The sequence below is a fragment of the Rana temporaria genome, chromosome 2 (assembly GCF_905171775.1).
Source record: "Rana temporaria chromosome 2, aRanTem1.1, whole genome shotgun sequence".
Classification (NCBI taxonomy): Eukaryota; Metazoa; Chordata; class Amphibia; order Anura; family Ranidae; genus Rana; species Rana temporaria.
Window position 1 is genome coordinate 333187316 of NC_053490.1, and position 21201 is coordinate 333208516.

The 21201-nt window shown below is 43.6% G+C and overlaps 1 protein-coding gene and 1 long non-coding RNA gene across 2 annotated transcripts in view; one reads left to right on the plus strand and one right to left on the minus strand.

Moving 5' to 3' along the window:
- Nucleotides 1-21201, plus strand: part of LOC120927071 (transmembrane protein C1orf162 homolog) — a 68000-nt gene that overhangs the window by 16980 nt on the left and 29819 nt on the right. The window contains exon 3 of the mRNA XM_040337499.1: nucleotides 16913-17006. Within this exon, the coding sequence (XP_040193433.1) occupies nucleotides 16913-17006 (94 nt within the window). The remainder of the gene's footprint in view (nucleotides 1-16912; nucleotides 17007-21201) is intronic.
- Nucleotides 1-21201, minus strand: part of LOC120927072 — a 45067-nt gene that overhangs the window by 1798 nt on the left and 22068 nt on the right. Inside the window, exon 2 of the long non-coding RNA XR_005747027.1 lies at nucleotides 10224-10286. This is a non-coding gene — a long non-coding RNA (uncharacterized LOC120927072). The remainder of the gene's footprint in view (nucleotides 1-10223; nucleotides 10287-21201) is intronic.

The following is a 21201-nucleotide window of genomic DNA, read 5'->3' on the forward strand; positions in this document are numbered from 1 at the left end:
ATAGCTATCCTACTGGCTTTAGATGCGCGCAGAAGGAGGAGGGCATGGAGGAGGAGGGCACGAGAGAGGATCTACCAACCGCGCATAAACGTCTTTGGCATGGGTGATTTGGAGGTGTATCACATCTTCAGATTCAGCCCTACTGCCATCCTGGAATTAACCACAACCCTGAAAGATGACATCACAAGCCAGACACATCGCTCACATGCAGTGGAGCCACTGGTCAAGGTCCTGGCAACACTGCATTTCCTTGCCAGTGGCTCGTTTCAGTGTACAAGTGGAGTTGTGACTGGGATGGCACAATCCTCCATTAGCAGATGTGTGCACCAGGTTGTCCCCGCAATCCTCAGATGCATGGCCAACCAAATCATCAGACCCACCCAGGAGCATCTGCGGGTGAAGGCAATGCGGGATTTCTACAGAATTGCCAGATTCCCACGCACCGTGGGGGCCATTGATTGCACACATGTGGCACTACGGCCCCCCCATGACACAGAGCACATATACCGCAATCGGAAGCACTGGCATTCCATCAACGTACAGGTGATAGCCAATGCCTCATATGGCACGTCCTTGCCAAACACCCAGGGTCCAGCCACATATACCGTCAAAGCTCCATCCCAACAGAATTTGAACAGAACGTTTATGGGGACAGCTGGCTGGTTGGTGAGGGACATGGGTGTCAGGCATGTCTGTCCCCCCCCATGATGCAGACATCACGAGGGGCACATGCATGACTAACATCCTCCTGTCATTTCCCTTCCAGGTGACTCAGCATATGCACTTGGGCCCCATCTCATGACTCCATTCCGGGATCCCCAAACCCCAGGAGAGCAAAGATACAATGATGCACACGCACATACCCCTGGAGTGGTGGAACGCACCTTCGACCTCCTGGAGTTCCGTTTCCGATGCCTGGATAAGTCTAGGGGTACCCTGTTGTATTCCCCAAACTTTGTGTGCCAGATCATCGGTGCATGTTGCATGCTGCACAACTTCGCCGTGAGAAAGAGCCTGGAGATTGACATACGTGATGACCTGACCCCCGAACCAGACAATCCCCCCCTAACCGAGGCTACCCCGTCTGCTGAGGGAACAGCAGTCAGGAGATGCCTCGCAGTAGTGTGTGTAAACACACACATTATTCATGGCACAAGGAGAATGCACGCATGCACACCACTGTGGTCCCTAGCACACACCCCACATCCACATCAAATTGGATTAGCCCAAGTCCACCATTCAGGACTTGTGAGCAGCAACGCCGCGCCAAGGCTCCAATTTTGTTGCTGGACATTCATACACCATTCACACGGACCTGGGGATCACTTCTCCCTGGTCCTGGGGATCCCTTCTCCACCACAACCGAGGGTGACACCCCTTTTCCGGCAGGAATGTCACCCCCACATTCATACATCAGTCACACTGTAGCCTGCCTGGGCTACAAAAAATTATAAGAACTCATAACATGAGTAAAATAACAAAGAAACATAAAAAAAAAACTACCGGCGCTGCCGTGCCCCACGCCTGCGGCGGCCCCGGCTACTCAGGGGAGACTCATGGGGGGGAAATCAGGAGAAGGAGGAGCATCCCCTGGTCTCTGCCCACATGCCCTCCAACGCCAGGGCGACGCGGGTGAGGACCACATTGGTGTCCTCCTGCAGCCTCACCCCCGCCTGGATGGCTGCCATGTTGGCCCGGATAGCCTTGGTCAGGGCGCGCACCTCCTGACCCACGCCTGCTGTGGTGGTCTGCAGGTCAGTCATGCAGGTTATCACAGCCGAGGAGTTGCATGCCACATCCTGCACAGACTCCTTTATGGAGACCATGCTGTCTGACATGCGCTCCATACACTGGGCAACCTGACCCAGATGGCGGGTCTGGCGGGCCTGGTCCCTCCGCAGGTTTTCAGGCAGAACTTGTCTTCCTGGACGCCTTCCTGGCTCCTGATGTGGCTTGGGGCCTAGGAGTAGGGGAGACCCTTGGGGGGGAAGCCCTGTTGGGGGAGGAGCGGGGGGGGCTACCCCTGATGGAGGCCTGACTGGTGCCAGGCATAGGGAAAGCCTCCTCCAAATGGAGAAGGACCTCATTGGCACTCAGCACCTCCTCCTCCTCCTGAGGAGAGCTGTGGCCACTCCCCTCCACAGATGACTCCTGACTTGCCTGGGGGTCTGCCTCAGACTCATGTCCAGGGGAGGCTGTGGACTGGACAGATGGCCCAGCACCCTCCGGTACATCTGTGGATGACACAAAAAATTCACATGTTGGAGGATCCACACACTTGTCACATGTTCCCTTCCCCCCCACACATGCTACACACCAGATAGGAAATAAAACACACTTACCTGTCCTCAAGGCCTCCTCAATGGAGTCAAATCCAGGAACTTCCTCCACTTGATGCCTGTGGAGGCACTGGGCAACCACCCGCTCCTCAGCACTGAGCCTGAGAGTGGTTGATGGTCCCCTCCAGTGCCCCTGGCATGAGTGGTCATCTTGGCCAGCTTACCTCGGACGACGCGCCTGAGATCATTTATCTTCTTTAAGATCTCATTGGGGGTCCTGGCCTCACTCCCCAATGCATTGACATTGTCTGCTATCAGTTGCAGGATCTCCCTCCTCCTGGCCACGGTGGTGTTGGCACTCTCTGGCCCATGGAGGTATCTATCATATTGGGTAATGGCCCTGACAATAATAGCCCTCTCCTGTGGGGAGTAATTCAGCTTCCTCTTTTTACGAGCTGCTGACATGGCTTCAAAAAACACACACCGACAAACACCTACAAACACATACAAACAACAGAACAAAAGCACCTTGCTTCAGGGGGGGAAACAATAGGATGTACTTTTGCACTGGACGGGCGCATGTTTGGGCGTATTTATGCCCTGGGCGTATCTCACTAATTACGCTGGGCCTAGTTCCTATCTCACTGATTACGCCGGGCCGAGTTCTGAGCATGCGCAGAGAGGCGCTGAACATAGTCAGCGTCATTGCGCATGCGCCGTCCGTTCGGCCCTTCATTTGCATGGAGTCACGGCTCATTTCAATGGAACACGCCCACTTCCTTCCCACTTTTAATTACGCCGGCTTACGCCTCCGAATTTACATTGTGCCGGCGCAAAGTTGGGCGCAAATACTACGAGGATACGGTACTTGCCTCTCTAAGTTGAGCCGGCGTAACGTAAATGAGATGCGCTACTCCGGTCTATATATGCGCCGATGTACGTGGATCTACCCCGCTGTGTTTAGGGGATGCCTTGATGCTACAAGTGAACATGTTGACCCTTTAAACATGAAAAGAAAAGCGCGATCTTTGAAAAATTAGATTTCATAGGCCAGCTAGTGTTTGTAAACAAACTGCCTTGGGATCCTGGGTGATGTCTTTGCCTAAATGTAGTCATGAGTATGTTTGGTCAATGGCATCACCCAGCATTACAAACACCAGTCGGCCAGGGATCTGTCATTATGCAACAAGATGTGATAGCCAGATGGAAATTTGTTGTGGCAGTAGATCATCATGATTGATGCTGGATCTGCATAATTGGACAACATGATTGAAGATGAATCTTCATTGGGGGACATTGCTTACAGCTTTTCTTAATAAAAATTTTTAATAAACCCCTTAACGACCACAAAACACATGCATGTGGAGAGTCCAGGAAGTAGACTTTATTCCTGGGATATATAGTTTTCTGTGTTTGTGCTGGGAGCATGCTCAATTGCTTGCTCCCAGCACTGAAAACAAGCAGCTGGTGATGATTGGGAACCAAAAGAACCGACTCTCAATCACATGATCATGGTGATAGTCTGTGATTGGCTATCACAGTGATCATTCTCTCTATAGCTCACCCCTGTGTTTTTCCTCCTCTGTGAAGAGGAAAAGATACATTGTATCTTTCGCCTCATTAGGGAAGTCTATACAAAAAAGGTCTGTTAAAAAAAAATGATTAGGGCTTGATCTAGTTTACTGAGTGTTACTTTCAGTGAAAGTGGTAATTAGTGTCAGACGTATCAGTGTTATGGTTAGTCAGTGGCAGTGTAAATGTGTGCTGATGTCAGTATTAGTGGCAGTGTTATGATCAGTTAGTGGCAGTGTATTCTCAGTGTGTTTTAAGAAAAAAAGGCTTTATATTTAGTGTCAGTGTGAGTGTAATGCCGCGGACACACGATCGGTTCGTCTGATGAACCGATCGTGCGTGGGCCACATCGTTTTTTTATCCATCGGTGAAAAAACGACGAACTTGTTTTAAAATTATCTGATGGTTAAAAAACCGATAGAAAAAAACGATCGTCTGTGGGCACGACCATCGGTTAAAAATCCATGCATGCTCAGAATCAAGTCGACGCATGCTCGGAAGCATTGAACTTTATTTTTCTCAGCACGTCGTTGTGTTTTACGTCACCGCGTTCTGACACGATCGTTTTTTACTGATAGTGTGTAGGCAAGACTGATGAAAGTCAGCTTCATCGGATATCTGATGAAAAAATCCATCAGACCGTTTTCATTGGATGAACCGATTGTGTGTACAGGGCATTAAAGTGTTACTAAACCCACAACATTATATAACATATATGAGACTAGCATGCAACAAAAAGTTATAAAAAATAAACGATCATTTGTGCGATATCCTGTGTACTAGGTTTAAAGTGTAACTAAACCCACAACAGTAAAATCAGTGCTCTGTATATGCAGTAAAGCATGCTTTATACTCACTGTGGAACCTAAGGGTTAATCCTCCTCAGTGTGTAAAAAGGCTGTTTAAACCTGTCTTCTCTGATCATCCCCCTCCTTCCACTGTCCCCTATTTCCTGATAAAGCAGATTCTATAGAGTCAGGCTACACATGCTCAGTTTGGTGTGCATTGCTAGAGAGGTTTTTTTTATCTTGGGAGGGTGCATGTGATCAGCACAGGGCCAATCAGCACTGTCCAGTCAGAGGGTCATGGGTCTTCCAGTCTCACAGTCAGAAAACTCCTCCTATAAGCTTTAACCAGTGCTTGGCTGAACACTGATAGAAGTTATAAGACTGTCATTTACTGCTGATGAGAAAAGGTATTTAGCAGTTTTTATATTTACTGAAATAAATGCATTTCCATGTTATGTGTACTGTGGGAAATCAGATATAGTGAATGCAGGGTCTGGGTTTAGTAACACTTTAACCGCTTGCCAACCAGTCGCTGTTATACGGCAGCAGGTTGCCGTAGCTACAAGGTGGCTCGCGCAGTCGCGGGTGGTGCCTTTGTAAACAAGGCGATTCCCTGTTCTGACAGGGGACATGTTAGAGATCTACAGTTCCCAGTGATCAGGAACAGTGATCTCTGTCATGTCCCTTTCATCCCATCCCCCCTACAGTTAGAGCACACCTTGGGAACACAGTTAACAGCTTGATTGTCCCCTAGTGTTAACATCTTCTTTGCCAATGTCATTTTGCATTGACCAGTGCATTTTTATAGCACTGATCAATGTAATATTGTCATTGGTCCCCAAAAAGTATAATTTGGGGGTCAGCTTTGTCCGCCACAATGTCGCAGTCCCGCAAAAAATCGCAGATCGCCGCCATTACCAGTAAAAACAATAGCAAAAAGTATAAAGAAAAAACCACAGAGGTGATAAAATACCACCAAAAGAAAGCTCTATTTGTGGGGGAAAAAAATATGTAAATTTTGTTTGGGTACAATGTCACACGACAGAGCAATTGTCAGTGATGCTGTGCTGTATTGCAAAAAATGAATAACAGGTTGGGTGTAGTAGCGCTTGCCCAATTAATAGAATATAAATATAATAAATAAGGTGACAATCCAAAATAAAGGTAAAAAACGTCAATCCACCACCGACTGTGGGTCTAAAAGTGTTCCACTCAAATTAGTGTCCAAAGAATGACCACCCAACATTTAGAAATCAAATGTGGTAAGTCATGATGAGTGGTAAATAATAATGGATAAAGAAACAACAATTATGCCAATCTCAGCACAATGTAAATCATTAAGAACAGTGATCACAATAAAGATAGTGACATCCAAAAAGTGCTTCAATCAAAAAAGTGCATGGTGCAACATGATGCAATAAAAAATATAACCACAAAATAGTCCACAAAATAATCAATAAAGTGAACTGGCTGAAGCTAAGGAACAGAGCCGGGATCCAGAGTCATCTTTAACCCATGAGCCGTGTTATATGGGAGTGGAGCAGCAAGCCGCCGTATTTGGGATTATTTACATAGAGGCTTTATGTAAAGCCCTCCAAAGGTAAGGGGCTGGAACACACTATTCTCCAGACACTGTGGGGAGCCTGAAGGATTCTATACAAGCACGATTGCACGTTCAGCATCAACCACTCAAGTTTCTTTAATGGATTCATTGGAGCACTATTTGCACTTTATATTTTATATATAGATTTTCACTTTTTTTATTTAATTTTATTGATTGAAAGATTTCTTAAAGAACAATATTTATTTTCTGCACGGATTGTGCACTGGACACTTTTTTAACACTGCACTGTCAGTATTGATCATCATCTGATTTCCTTTTTCTTTTTTTTGGCACATTATTTATTTTAATTATTTTTGTTCATGCCCACTTATGCATGCTACTTTTTTGGATTATTTTGTGGACTATTTTGTGGTTATATTTTTTATTGCATCATGTTGCACCATGCACTTTTTTGATTGAAGCACTTTTTGGATGTCACTATCTTTATTGTGATCACTGTTCTTAATGATTTACATTGTGCTGAGATTGGCATAATTGTTGTTTCTTTATCCATTATTATTTACCACTCATCATGACTTACCACATTTGATTTCTAAATGTTGGGTGGTCATTCTTTGGACACTAATTTGAGTGGAACACTTTTAGACCCACAGTCGGTGGTGGATTGACGTTTTTTACCTTTATTTTGGATTGTCACCTTATTTATTATATTTATATTCTATTAATTGGGCAAGCGCTACTACACCCAACCTGTTATTCATTTACTTTGAGTGCGTGAGCATTTTTAGTAGTGGCTGCTGCTTATTAGCTGTTATTTATGTTATCTATTGTATTTTAGTTTATTATCACCTTGGTTAGGTTGATTTGCGCATTAGTTCCCCCCCCTTTTTCATAATTGCAAAAAATGGCCTGGTCATTAAGGGGGCAAATCCTTCTGAGGCTGAAGTGGTTAATGTCAGTGTGTTAAGGTAGGACAAAAATAAAACATTTTCTTGGCCCTACTACAAATAATGCACATTAATGTAGTATCACTGTGATTGTCTGAAGTAGGCGACTATATTTAGTAGTTTTGTTTTGGTGGGCGGATCATGTTATTGGCAAAAAAATGTACAGCTAAATTTCAAAAACTTACATTTTTTTTACAATTTTGGCCCAGCTTTTCTTTTTATAATAAAGCAAAATAAGATGATATCCATTAACTTTTACCACCAAATGAAAGCCAAATCTGTCCTGAAAAAAAATTAAGTATAATTCACCTGGATACACTAGTGGTTGCAATGATATGTACAGTTATACTAACACACGTCAAAGTTGCAAATTTGGGTTTGGACATTATGGTTTGTTTGCATATGTTTATTTAAATAGGGAGCTTTCAGATTCTGATAAGCCCGCCTTCACATTCCTTTTGGGGGAGAATATGGGTGGATGAGGTCCAACAAGGTGCCTTGAAAGGGATGGAGGCTTTGATATGGTGTGTGGGGGGACATGCATACTGCCCTTACTTTCCTGACCACCCATGCCTGAATAAGGTCTGATATGAATATTACATGGAACCCCACACCCTTTACACAATTTTTTCAAAAAAGTATACTTAAAAAAATAAATTACAATTAATAGCAGGCTGGTGTCAAGGCATGCAATGTGGGTGGTCAGAAAAGGGAGGCCAGAGAATGTGCATCCCCTTCCTCATCAACTATAGCTTGTATTGCACCTCGTCTCCCAGCTGGCTAAGGATTTGTCATTTGGTGACAAAAGTGCTGCTGTTGCTAAATGATAGGTCGATGGTCAGTTATTTGGTATTTGGTATGAGGCCACTGTACCCTCAAAATGGGGCATCATCCTCAAAACCAGTTACCAAGAGGATGTTGGAGTTTGTGGGGTGCTGCAATGTGGTGTTGAAAAGAGAATAAAGCTCTCCTAAAGTAAAAGGCATTTCACGTTGAACGGTACAGTTCTGCTAGGTTACATAAAAATTGCACTAATGTGATATCATTTTAATTAGAAGACTTTGATGATTATATTTTGGGGTTAAAATATGGGGGTATGCAAATTATGTAAGTGATGTGTGAAAAATGACAAGAAATGTATTTATTTTTTTAATTTTTACTATTTATTTCCAAAGAAAACATATACTGTATCCAAATATGCTACAAAATTAAAGCTCTATCTGGCAAAAAAAAAAGAAGAAGATATAATATGCAAGACCCCTTTTACACTGGGGCGTTTTTCAGGCATTTTGGCATTAAAAAAAGTGCCCCAATGGGAAGGGGTGCTTTAGGAACGGTGTATGCAACGCTCCTAAACCGCTACTTTGCTACCTGTCAACATTTTCCAGTTTCTTTTATTATGACAGGCCACACATATACTGTGTATATATACCATATTTGCCGGCGTATAAGACGACTGGCCGTATAAGACGACCCCCTATTTTTCCAGGAAAAATGTTGGTTTTGGGATATACTCGCCATATAAGACTACCCCCTTCCTACTAGTCTTTCTGGAAGCTGAGGGGGAGCCGGAACAACCACTGACAAGTACAACTGCTGACAGAAACAGGCTTTTTTCAAATCTCACTGTGCCATTACATTACATTACATGCCTCACTGGTCCGAGGATGAGAAGCCATCCATGATAGGCGGAACACTGAACAGAGGCCCTGCTGGGAAAATTTGTGTTCCGCCTATCACGGAACAGTCTGAGGAGGAGGCGCGGCTTTTAAATCATGGATGCCCACAGCCTGACGGAGACTGTCATCGGCGTATAAGACGACCCCGACTTTGGATGCATTTTTTTGCATCCAAAAGGTCGTCTTATACGCCGGAAAATACGTATAATAGATAATGGCTAAGTAGTCAACAAATGGTCTGAACACCGATTTTGCTATCTGAGAGCTGCCATTTTTGTGTATTTTGTAGTTGAACCATTAGTAGGCTGGAGATATTAGCATGTGTGTATAAAGTATAAAACACATTTTTGTAGCAGCTTAGGTGATGGAATGGCAGGAATGAGGAGAAATAAAATTACAGCGCAGATATAACATCACTAAAACTGAAGAAAATTGGCAGGGTAACTAACCAGAGTGTGGCTTTCATTCATTGGAAAAATGAAAGCCCTATTGAAGATTATTTTTTTCTGCAATTCAATATGTCTGTTTACACTATGGGCCAGATTCACAAAAGAGATACGATGGCGTATCTCCTGATATGCCGTCGTATCTCTGTGATCCGCCCGTCCTAACTATGCGGCTGATTCATAGAATCAGTTCCGCATAGCTAGCCCTAAGATCCGACAGGTGTAATTGACTTACACTGTCGGATCTTAGGATGCAATTCTATGCCGGCCGCTAGGTGGCGAGGCCATTACAGTCGGCGTAGAATATGCAAATGACTAGTTACGGTGATCCACGAACGTCCGCGTTACCCGTCGCTCTAACTTTACGTAGTTTCCGTCGAGATACGCGTCGTAAAATTAGGGCTGAGCCCTAGGTGTTCTAAGCAATGTTAAGTATGGCCGTCGTTCCCGCGTCAAAATTAAAAAAATCACGTCGTTTGCGTAAGTCGTCCGTGAATGGCGCTGGACGCCATTTACATTAACGTCTAAACAAATGACGTCAGTGCAACGTCATTTAGCGAAATGCACGTCTGGTAATTTTCCCGACGGAGCATGCGCAGTACGTTCGGCGCCGGAACGTGCCTAATTTAAATGGTGCCCGCCCCATTTGAATTAGGCGGGCTTGCGCCGAGTGGATTTACGTTACACCGCCGCAAGTTTACAGGTAAGAGCTTTGTGACTCAGGCACTTACGCTGTAAACCTGCGGCGGTGTAACGTAAATGGGATACGTTACGCTGCCGTGGAGCAACGTAAATGTATCTGAATCTGGCCCTATATTACTGCAGATAGGCTTACAATGCCCTGCATGAAGCATACTAGAGATCTGACTTCTGCAAAATATCCTCTTTTCAAAATAGTTATTACAGCTCAGGTCTGTTATGAAAACGAAAGAAAGGTCTTCCAGTTACCTCACTGTCTACTTCCTGAAATTTGTCGCCATATCATCTACTTAGTGTGTGGACGGTGTAAACCTATATAAAAGATAAAAGGCATATGTTATTGGTTGCAGTTACAAAACACTTTTAGTTCCCTTTCAAGGAAATGATGCCAGAACGAGTAAATTGACTGGAAACAGAAAAGAAGAACATTACATTGTGACCCCTTGATTCATGGTTGAAACACAATTTGAAATTTAAAATTAAAATAAAATAAAAAAGGTATAACATATAACATGTTCTGTCTTAATTTGGTTTGTTGAAGGTGTATTTAGATTATCTTAGATACATATCCAAATCCACTTTTTTTTCTTATTTTCACATATTGTGAAGTTGTACATGATAAAATCTGGGTTGTATCTGCTTACATTCACTGTCTGTTTCATATTGGTTTAGCTAGGATTGGTAACATAGAAACTTACCTTTCACTGTATTTGGTTTGCTTTAAATAACCCAAGATACATATCCATATCCTTATCCACTTTTCTTCTTAAAAATTATATTTTTATTTATTGTGAAGTTTTACATGGTAATATCTGGGTTGATTTAACCAGTTGTGTATGTCCATTCCAATATGCACCATTTACACATGAGGCTCTGCCTCGTGTGGGCTGTCCGAGAATGTCTCGGCCTTGCCTAACCACTAGGGGATTAATCATATGGATTGCTGTGCGATAAGAACGTTCTGCTTGGACAAGCTGTACCCAAGACTATGTTAATTAGATCCAGTTACCAGCGAGCACTGTTGCCGGGCGACTGCAATGCTCGGATGTGTGGGCTGCATTCAATTCTCAATCAAATATGGCCGCCAGGGTATACTGATGCTAGGCAATTGCATAGTATAAAGGACGCGAGGTGTACTAACATGGCGCAGCTACTGATGATGTCTGCATGACGAAACGTGTAGGACGGAGCTTGTAGCGTCATTATGTCACGTCCGGTTTTAAAGATTCTTATCTGTGGAATGCGAAGTATCCCAGACAAACTGCTATTCATTTGTATTGACCCCCATAATGAGCTTGTAGCGTCATTATGTCACGTTTGGTTTTGAAGATTCTCATCTGTGGACATTGAGGCGTCCCAGACACACTGCTATTCATTTGTATTGACCCCGCAGCACTATTGAGAGTGCATTTTTTTACTTTAATAAACTTGGCTCACGGACTCTGAGATGCCTTTCTTTCCACCCATCCTTATCTGAATGTACACTTTGACTGGATCCACTGTGGAGGAGGAGACACTGGATAAAGAGTTGATCCTAGTGTGATGCTTTGCACCCCTGCAGGGGTACATCGTTCCGGTGAGCGTGGATCTGAGGGGGGAGCACGTGTGTAATTTCACTCAACCGTCACCAGTGATACGATTTGATCTAGCACAAGTCACTTTTGAATAAGACCATCTATGTGGATTTATGAACTGTGGTTTGACTGCACCTTGGAACGTTTTGGTTTTGTCACAGACTTATTTCTGGCTTTTTAAAGGGCTGGTGCAAGGATTTTTGCCAACTCAGGAGAAGGTGCATTTTGCCGAGCCCCCCCCCCCTAGCGCGCACGCACACACACACATACATTATATCTGTGCTCCATTAAAGCGGGGGTTCACCCAAAAAAAAAAATGTTAACATTACATTTAGCATACTAAGCATAGTAAGGGCATTTACTTTCAGCAGGGTGGAAGCTTTTGTCATCACGTCAATCACTTAGTCTCTGAATAGGAACGCCCACTCCCGCGGGATCCACTACCTGGAAGTCGGGGGGGGGGGGGATAGCTTTATGGCGGTATGTACAGCGAAAAAAAAACCCAGCATACTGTACATGTCGGCAGTATGCTGGATGGAATAGTATATACATGTTTTTAGGGTGAACCTCCGCTTTAAGGATCCTGGAAGACATCATTGGCCAAATATGTCATGACTATATTTGGTCAATGATGTCACTCAGGATCCCTGGGACTGTTGTTTATTTTAATGCAGCACCTAGAGATCTGTCATTTAGCAGATGGAGTGCAGCCGGGAAAACATTGTCAGGCAGTGGGTCTTTATGGTGGTGTGGAAACATCATCAGGCAGTGGGTAGTCATGATTCATAGATTTACAGTTATAAACATTTTTAAGGTATAAGTGTTTTATTTGCATTTCAATTTTTTGGGAGTGAGTAATAATGCTTAATTACTTATGCCTGCATTACTCCACTGGTAAGGGACAATATCTGGGGGAGAGGCACTTATTATTAAGGGGGTTTTCCAGATTCTTAAGGGTCGCCAGCATCTTTTTGGGGGGCAAGATGTAGGGAAGAGGTCTGTCACAAACCTATATGAGGAGCACAAGATACAAGAGTGGCCTTTTGCACAATTCCCATGTAAGCACCCAGGGAGGTTGAGACCGAGCCTGCAAGGGCGATGAAAGTACCAGGGGGCTGAAACTGAAGACTGGAATTTGGGAGCACTGGTATGGTATTCCAATGCTTGTACATGTATGCATCTGGCATGATCTTCTTGATGGCATGATGTTCAAGACAAGGTCCCTCAACATAGAGACAGAGTGCCTTGCAAGGAGAGAATGCTTTGCCACCCCCCCCTCCCCGTCCTTGCAAGGTTCCCTCACAATGTTAAAAAAAACATGTTGTTGCCTGGTGTGGGTACAGGGTGGGTACTGCCTCCCTTTCCTATCAACCTATAGCTGCATACCTGGCTGTAATCTTTTTACTTTTCAGCACTACATTGTGCCATTCCATAACAGCATATTAGACGCATCCTAGAAACGTGTTATCTAAAGGATTTGTGTTGTTTCAACGTTGCCCTTTAGACCACATGAAAAGACTCTTTTCTGCTAAACAGTATATATTTTTTTGTATTGGCACAGGTCCCCCATTGTGGTTCTCAGCTACACACGCCCTTGTTTTTAAAAAAATATATTGCCTATTGGCTTTGAAAAAGGCCAAAAATAACTAGTTTCTATGCTATAGACTTGAATAGGGTTCAGCACTAAGTTTGGGGTTCACATACATGCCACTTGATTCTGCAAACCCAACTTGGAGCAACCCGACCACTTTCACATTCCTGTTGAAAACTGTCTAAGGCCCCATACACACGATAGAATCCATCCGCTGAAAAATCCCAGCGAATGGGTTTCAGCGGATAGATCCTATGGTGTGTACACTCCAGCGGATCTGTTTCCGCGGATATTTATCCCCTGGGATGGATTCCAGCAGATAAATATTTGCTGACATGCTAAACAAATCTATCCGCTGGAATCCATCCCAACGGATGGATCCGCTGGTCTGTATAGACTCACCGGATCCATCCGTCCGAAGGGATCCCCCGCATGCGTCGTAATGATTCGACGCATGCTTGGAATTCCTTATATGACAGCGTCGCGCACGTCGCCGCGTCATAATCGCGGGGACGGCGCGACACGTCATCGCCAGAGGATTTTGGCGCGGATTTCAATGCGATGGTGAGTACACTCCATCGCATGGAAATCCGCTGAAATCCTCGAGAGGATTTATCCGCGGAAACGGTCCTCTCGTGTGTATGGGGCCTAAGAAGGGTACAGAAACCTCATTCAAGAACGATTCTCACCAGATTGTCATGGCTAAAACTATCAGATTTTTTTTTTTTATTCTTTGCTTCTTTAAGAACATAGGCCCAGATTCTCAAAGGCATTACGACGGCGCAGCGCCATGTACGCCGTCGTAAGTCCTAATCTGGCCCGTCTTATCTATGTGACTGATTCTTAGAATCAGTTACGCATAGATATCCATTAGATCCGACAGGCGTAAGTCTCTTACGCCGTCGGATCGTAACTGCAATTTCTTTTTTGCCCGCTAGGTGGCGCTTCCGTCGATTTCCGCGTTGAGTATGCAAATTAGCTAGATACGCAAATTCCCGAACGTACGCGCGGCCGACGCAGTAAAGTTACGATGTTTACGTTAGGCTTTTCACGGCGTAATGTTGCCTCTGCTATATGGTGGCCTAAGTGCGGCGCAACAATGTTAAGTATGGCCGTCGTTCCCGCGTCAAAATTTTAAAAAGTTACGTTGTTTGCGCAAGTCGTCCGTGAATGGGGCTGGACGTCATTTACGTTCACGTCGAAACCAATGACGTCCTTGCGACGTCATTTAGAGCAATACACACTGGGATATTTTACGGACGACGCATGCGCAGTTCGTTTGTCGCGGGACGCGCTTCATTTAAATTATACAAGCCCCCTACCCGCCGAATTTGAATTACGCCGCGTGATTTACGCTACGCCGCCGCAACTTTACAGGCAAGTGCTTTGTGAATAAAGCACTTGCCTGAAAAACTTGCGGCGGCGTAACGTAAATCAGATACGTTACGCCCGCCCAAAATTGCGCGGAGGTACGAGAATCTGGCCCATACTTCCAGTTTGCACTCTGTAAGCTAGTTTTTATTTGTGGTTTAATTTTTACAAAATTTATAATTACCGGTAGTTAATTTCTAGTTACTTCACATTTTACATCCTGTCTAAAATGTTGTCCTATGAAAAACAGAAAGTCTCTATACTGGGAACAATTTCAAGAATGATGAAACAACGATATGTGTTGCAGTAGTATGTGCCACAAATATTTCCTTCTTATGTCTAGGTAAATAAATAAAAATTGCTACTATATATTTTGCAAGTTTTGCTTTGTCATGCTTCATTAACTTTTTGTCAGAGACAGATAAACTGTACTGTATATACAGGCCTTTTTTTATAAAGAAGCCGCGTTAAAATTTGTACACTACAGTATTTTCTTGTGTGCCACTTTAGAGAGTCTGTAAACTACTTTTAATCTGGCATGCATGGCTAACTGGCATACTAAAAAAATGGTTAACTAGTCAACATTTTTCAAAGAAAAGTTTTGTACATTGAAAAAAAAAAGTTCTGTATATTGGAGGAAAAAGTGCAGTATTTTTACATACCCATTGAAAAAGAATACATTAGCCCACTTAGAAGAAGAAGAGACTGAATTACAGTCATTATATTCAACCTCAACAGAGTGTCATGCCAAGCATGCAGGGCATTGCTCACTTCTACTTAATAATTTCCCTTTGGGATTAATAAAACATTTTGAATCTGAATAAATTATTCTAAATCTGAACTAATAAATGTGGTATATTTAAATAAAGTACAGCAAAAATGTCTAAAATGACTGGAAGCAGTTAATATAAGGAAGAAATGGAAAATTTCTAGGTGGGAAAAAAAAAACCTGTAAAAACAACCCTATCCAAGAACAGTGGCACATACAGCTAGTCAACCCTTTAGACATAGTCTATGCTGCATGTATATAAAATGGTACCTCGGTTCACAAACTTAATTTGTGAAATTTTCCCATAGGGTTCAATGTAAATTGGGTAAATCTGTTCTGAACTTTAATTTTTGATTATGTATACACAGTAAAATTATGAAATGTATGTACAAAAAAAATAAAAGGATTTTAATCATATATTACATTAGGCTGACCTCTTTCATGTGTACATCTAAAAAAACAAAACAAAAAAAAACTGTAGCTCCACTTTAACCACCTTAATACAGGGCACTTAAACCCCCTTCTTGCCCAAGCCATTTTTCAGCTTTCGGCACTGTCGCAATTTGAATGACAATTACGCGGCCATGCAACACTGTACCCAAATGAAATTTTTAGTTTTTTTCCCCCACAAATAGAGCATTCTTTTGGTGGTATTTGATCACCTCTGCGGTTTTTATTTATTGCGCTATGATCAAAAGAAGAGTGACAAGTTTGAAAAAAAAAAACACAATTATTTTTACTATAATAAATATCCCATTTGAAAAAAAAAAAAAAAAAATATATATATATATATATATATATATATATATATATATATATATATATATATATATATATATATATATATATATATATATATATATATATATATATATATATATATATATCTATATATTTTTTTTCCTCAGTTTAAGCCGATATGTATTCTTCTACATATTTGTGTTAATCGTAATAAGCGTATATTGATTGGTTTGCGAAAAGTTATAGCGTCTACAAAATAGGTGATAGAATTATGGCATTTTTATTATTATTTTTTACTAGTAATCGCGGCGATCTGCTATTTTTATTAAGACTGCGATACTGCGGCAGGCATATCGGACACTTTTGACACTATTTTGGGACCATTCTCAATTATACAGCGATCCGATCAGTGCTATAAGAATGAATTGATTACTGTGTAAATGTGACTGTCAGGGAAGGAAGGGGTTAACACTAGGGAGCGATCAAGGGGTTAAATGTGTGTCCTAGGGAGTGATTCTAACTGTAGGGGAGGAGACCGATCGGTGTTCCTCTGTACTGGGAACACACCATCGGTCTCCTCTCCTCTGACAGGACGTGGATCTGTGTGTTTACACATACAGATCCACGTCCTTGGCTGTGTCACCGGAGCAGAGCAGAGAAGATGGCCGTGGCTTGTGTTCTTGAACCAAAGCTAATTTTTGTGAACTCTTCTGTTCGCAAACCAAGTTGTTTGTCAACAGAAGCGCTCGTGAACCAAGGTATCACTGTATATGATTTTATACATCTGTTAATGTATTAAAATACCAACAATTTACTTTTATAGTTATCTAGATATTGTAATGTTATAGTATCCTTTGGATTTAATACGTAAAGCTATATTTCTTTATTCTAGAATCAAGTACTACTACTACTACTGTTGCTTATACAACCACTCAATCTACAGCAATCAAACCTGGTTCCACTGAACACCTTCTGGAAAACTGCAGGTACATGTAGCACTGGAAGAACAGGCTAAGTTAATAAAGCAAATGCACAAAACACATTTTTTATATATATTTTTTCCATAATCAAATCTTTATTAAAAGCAGAGAAGAATAAAACATTGTACAGTACATGGCAATATATAACTTGTATACTGTACATTTTCAATAATCATTAATCATAGAAACTCTGGCCCAGATTCAGGTAGGGGCGCGCACTGTATTCACGAAGCACTTGCTCTGTAATTTGCGGCGGCGTAGCGTAAAAGGGGCCGGCGTAAGCGCGCATAATTCAAATGATCCCGTAGGGGGCGTGGATCATTTAAATTAGGCGCGTTCCCGCGCCGAACGTACTGCGCATGCGCCGTCCCTAAAATTTCCCGACGTGCATTGTGGTAAATGACGTCGCAAGGACGTCATTGGCTTCGACGTGAACGTAAATGGCGTCCATTCACGGACGACTTACGCAAACGACGTAAAATTTTAAAATCGCGACGCGGGAACGACGTCCATACTTACAATTGGCTGTGCCTCCTAAAAGCAGGAGCAGCCTTACGACGAAACCGACTTACGCAAACTACGTAAAAAACTACCGCCGGGCGCACGTACGTTTGTGAATCCGCGTAAGTATGCAATTTGCATACTCTACGCTGACAACTACGGGAGCGCCACCTAGCGGCCGGCGTCAGAATGCACCCTAAGATTTGACGGCGTAAGAGACTTATCCCAGTCGTATCTTAGGCTAATGTCGGCGTAATATCTACGCCGGCGCAGCTTTGTAATTACGCGGCGTATCTATGGATACGCCGGCGTAATTCTTTCCTGAATCTACCCCTCTGTTTTTTGAGGTTTTATTGTTTCTAAAGTTTGCTCCAATCTATACAGTGTTTCAGCTGTTCCCATAAGGACTTGGAGTATTATCGAAGCTAGGCAAAGCTCATTTTGTCTTATCCCTGGGTCTGCTGTATGTCATTGTCCAATGCCAATAGATTGTATTCACTATAAATTAATGTTTCAAATAGGGATGCACTAATATATTGGCCGCCTAAAATTAACAGCCAAAAATAGTGTTTTAATTGAAAGTTGGCTTTAATTGGAGTTGGCTCTAATTCGTATGTCACTTTTATTCCATTTAAAAAAAAAAAAAAAAAAAATTTAGGATTAAACTACCACAATGTTGTCACCCTGTTAAAGGAAGAGGAAACATAATGAATCTACTGGCAGGATCTCCATGTAATAAAACTATGGTAATCAGAAAAAAACTTGGTAACTTGAGAATGTGACAGTAACAGAATTCATTATATATTATATATATATATATATATATATATATATATATATATATATATATATATATATATATATACCGTATTTATCGGCGTATACCGCGCACTATTTTGCCCTGAAAATCAGGGCAAAATCGTGGGTGCGCAGTATACGCCGATACCCGCTTTCCCGCCATGAGTTTGAATACTGCGCCCGCATATAGCGAGCGCAGTACACTCGTGAATCTTCGGCCAGTCTCGGCGCCTCTCGTACTGACGTCCTGACGTCCTGAGCGTACAGGACGTCAGTGCGAGAGGCGCCCGAGCCTGCCCGAAGATTCACAAGTGTACTGCGCTCGCTATATGCGGGCGCAGTATTCAAAGTCGTGGCGGGAAACAAGCGGGAGGACGCCGCCGAAGGACGCCGGACCCGCCGAAGATGGACACCGGACCCGCCGAAGATGGACACCGGACCCGCCGAAGATGGACGCCCGACCCGCCGAAGACGGACGCCGGACCCGCCGAAGAGGACACCCGACGAGGCCGCAGAAGGACGCCGGACCCGACGAGGCCGCAGATGGACGCCGGACCCGACGAGGCCGCAGATGGACGCCGCACAAGACATCAAAACTGTAAGTACAAAACAACAAAAAATCTTTTTTTTCCCACAGGATTGGGGGCTATATGTAATGTGCTGGGATGTGATCTAAGTGCTGGGATGTGATCTATATGTAATGTGCTGGGATGTGATCTATGTGTAATGTGCTGGGATCTGTATGTAATGTGCAGGGGGCTTTGGAATATAAAAGGGGCTGTTGAAAGTTTTTTTCCTAAAACTTCCCTCCTAAAATTAGGGTGCGCGTTATACGCCGGTGCGCGTTATACGCCGATAAATACGGTATATATTTTTTATATAATAATAACACTTAGTTGCATTCTACTTTCAATAATGCTGGTAATACATATTGTATTCTAATGAATTTTTGTTACAAAAAGTAGTTGGGTGATTGGCTCATAAATACATCAATAACTAAAATGTTTTTTTTTATTATGTGCCAGTATGAGGAGCCAGAGATGATGAAGGTGGCTTCTTGCAAAATTCCCGTCTGAACACCCCTGGAAGTTGAAATTAAAAACTGATATTTGGGAGTGCCAATATCAGACAAGCAGAAATACAGTGGGTAGGGCACCCTGCAGTGGTGGCCGTCCATATGGGGCATGGGGGGCCCCACTAATCCATACGTCCGGCCCCTAATCTACATGCAGTGTGCCAGACGCATGGATTCCAATGGTTTTTTTTTCTTGTTTTTTTGAGAAGAGAGGAGGGGCCACCGGGGAGCAGTGCTGCGTCACATGAGAGAGAAACTATAACAGACGCTTCCTGCGCTACTCTGCATTTGAAGAAAACTACAAGTAAACGCTAGGGCCCTGAATGTGCCCCATGTGCCCTGATGTGCCCCATGTACCCTGATGTGCCCCATGTACCCTGATGTGCCCCATGTGCTCTGATGTGCCCCATGTACCCTGATGTGCCCCATGTGCTCTTATGTGCCCCGATGTGCCCCAATGTGCCCTGATTGTGCTCTGATGTGCCACATGTGCCCTGATGTTCCCTGAATGTGCCCTGATGTCCCCCATGTGCCCCATGTGCTTTGATGTGCCCCATTCACCCTGATGTGCCCCGTGTACCCTAATGTGCCCCGTGTACCCTAATGTGCCCCATGTACCCTGATGTACCCCATGTACCCTGATGTGCCTTGATGTGCCCCATGTGCTTTGATGTGCCCCATGTACCCTGATGTGCCCATGGACTCTGATGTGCCCCATGTACCCCATGTACCCTCATGTGCCCTGCCCTGATGTGCTAGGCTCTGTACCCTGATGTGCTGTTCCCTGATGTGCACTGTACCCTGATGTGCTGGGCTCTGTACACTGATGTGCTGTGTCCTGTGCCCCGATGTGCTGTGCCCTGTACCCTGATGTGGCCTGTTGTGCTGTACCCTGATGTGCTGGGCTCTTGACCCTGATGTGCTGTGCCCTGTTCCCTAATGTGCTGTGCCCTGATGTGCTGTGCCCTGTACCTTAATGTGCGCTATGCCCTGATGTGCTGGGTTCTGTACCCTGATGTGCGCTGTGCCCTGATTTGTGCAATGCCCTGATGTGCCGGTCTCTGTACACTGATGTGCTGTATCCTGATGTGCACTGTACCCTGATGTGCTGTGCCCTGATGTGCTGTGCCCTGGGCCGGTCTGGATAAAGTCCAGGGCCACATTTTTGTCCCAGTCCAGCCCTGGGGCAAACCCTGCCTGTTCAAAGTTTTCTGACCTGCAGAACTAATGCGGCAATTTACTCACCTAATAATATTCTGCAAAGATCTTGGGGCCGGATTCAGAATGAGATACAACGGCGTATCTCCTGATACGCCGTTGTATCTCTGAGTTCGGCCGGTCGTATCAATGCGACTGAATCAGAGAATCAGTTACATAGTTACATAGTTACATAGTTAGTCAGGTTGAAAAAAGACACAAGTCCATCCAGTTCAACCACAAAAAACAAAATAAAAAAACACAGTAAAATCCTATACACCCAACTTCATACCCACAGTTGATCCAGAGGAAGGCAAAAAACCCCAGCGGAGCATGATCCAATTTGCTACAGCAGGGGAAAAAATTCCTTCCTGATCCCCCGAGAGGCAATCGGATTTACCCTGGATCAACTTTACCTACAAATCTTAGTACTCAGTTATATTCTGTACATTTAGGAAAGAATCCAGACCTTTCTTAAAGCAATCTACTGATCTGGCCAGAACCACCTCTGGAGGGAGTCTGTTCCACATTTTCACAGCTCTTACTGTGAAAAAACCTTTCCGTATTTGGAGGTGAAATCTCTTTTCCTCTAGACGTAAAGAGTGCCCCCTTGTCCTCAGTGATGACCGT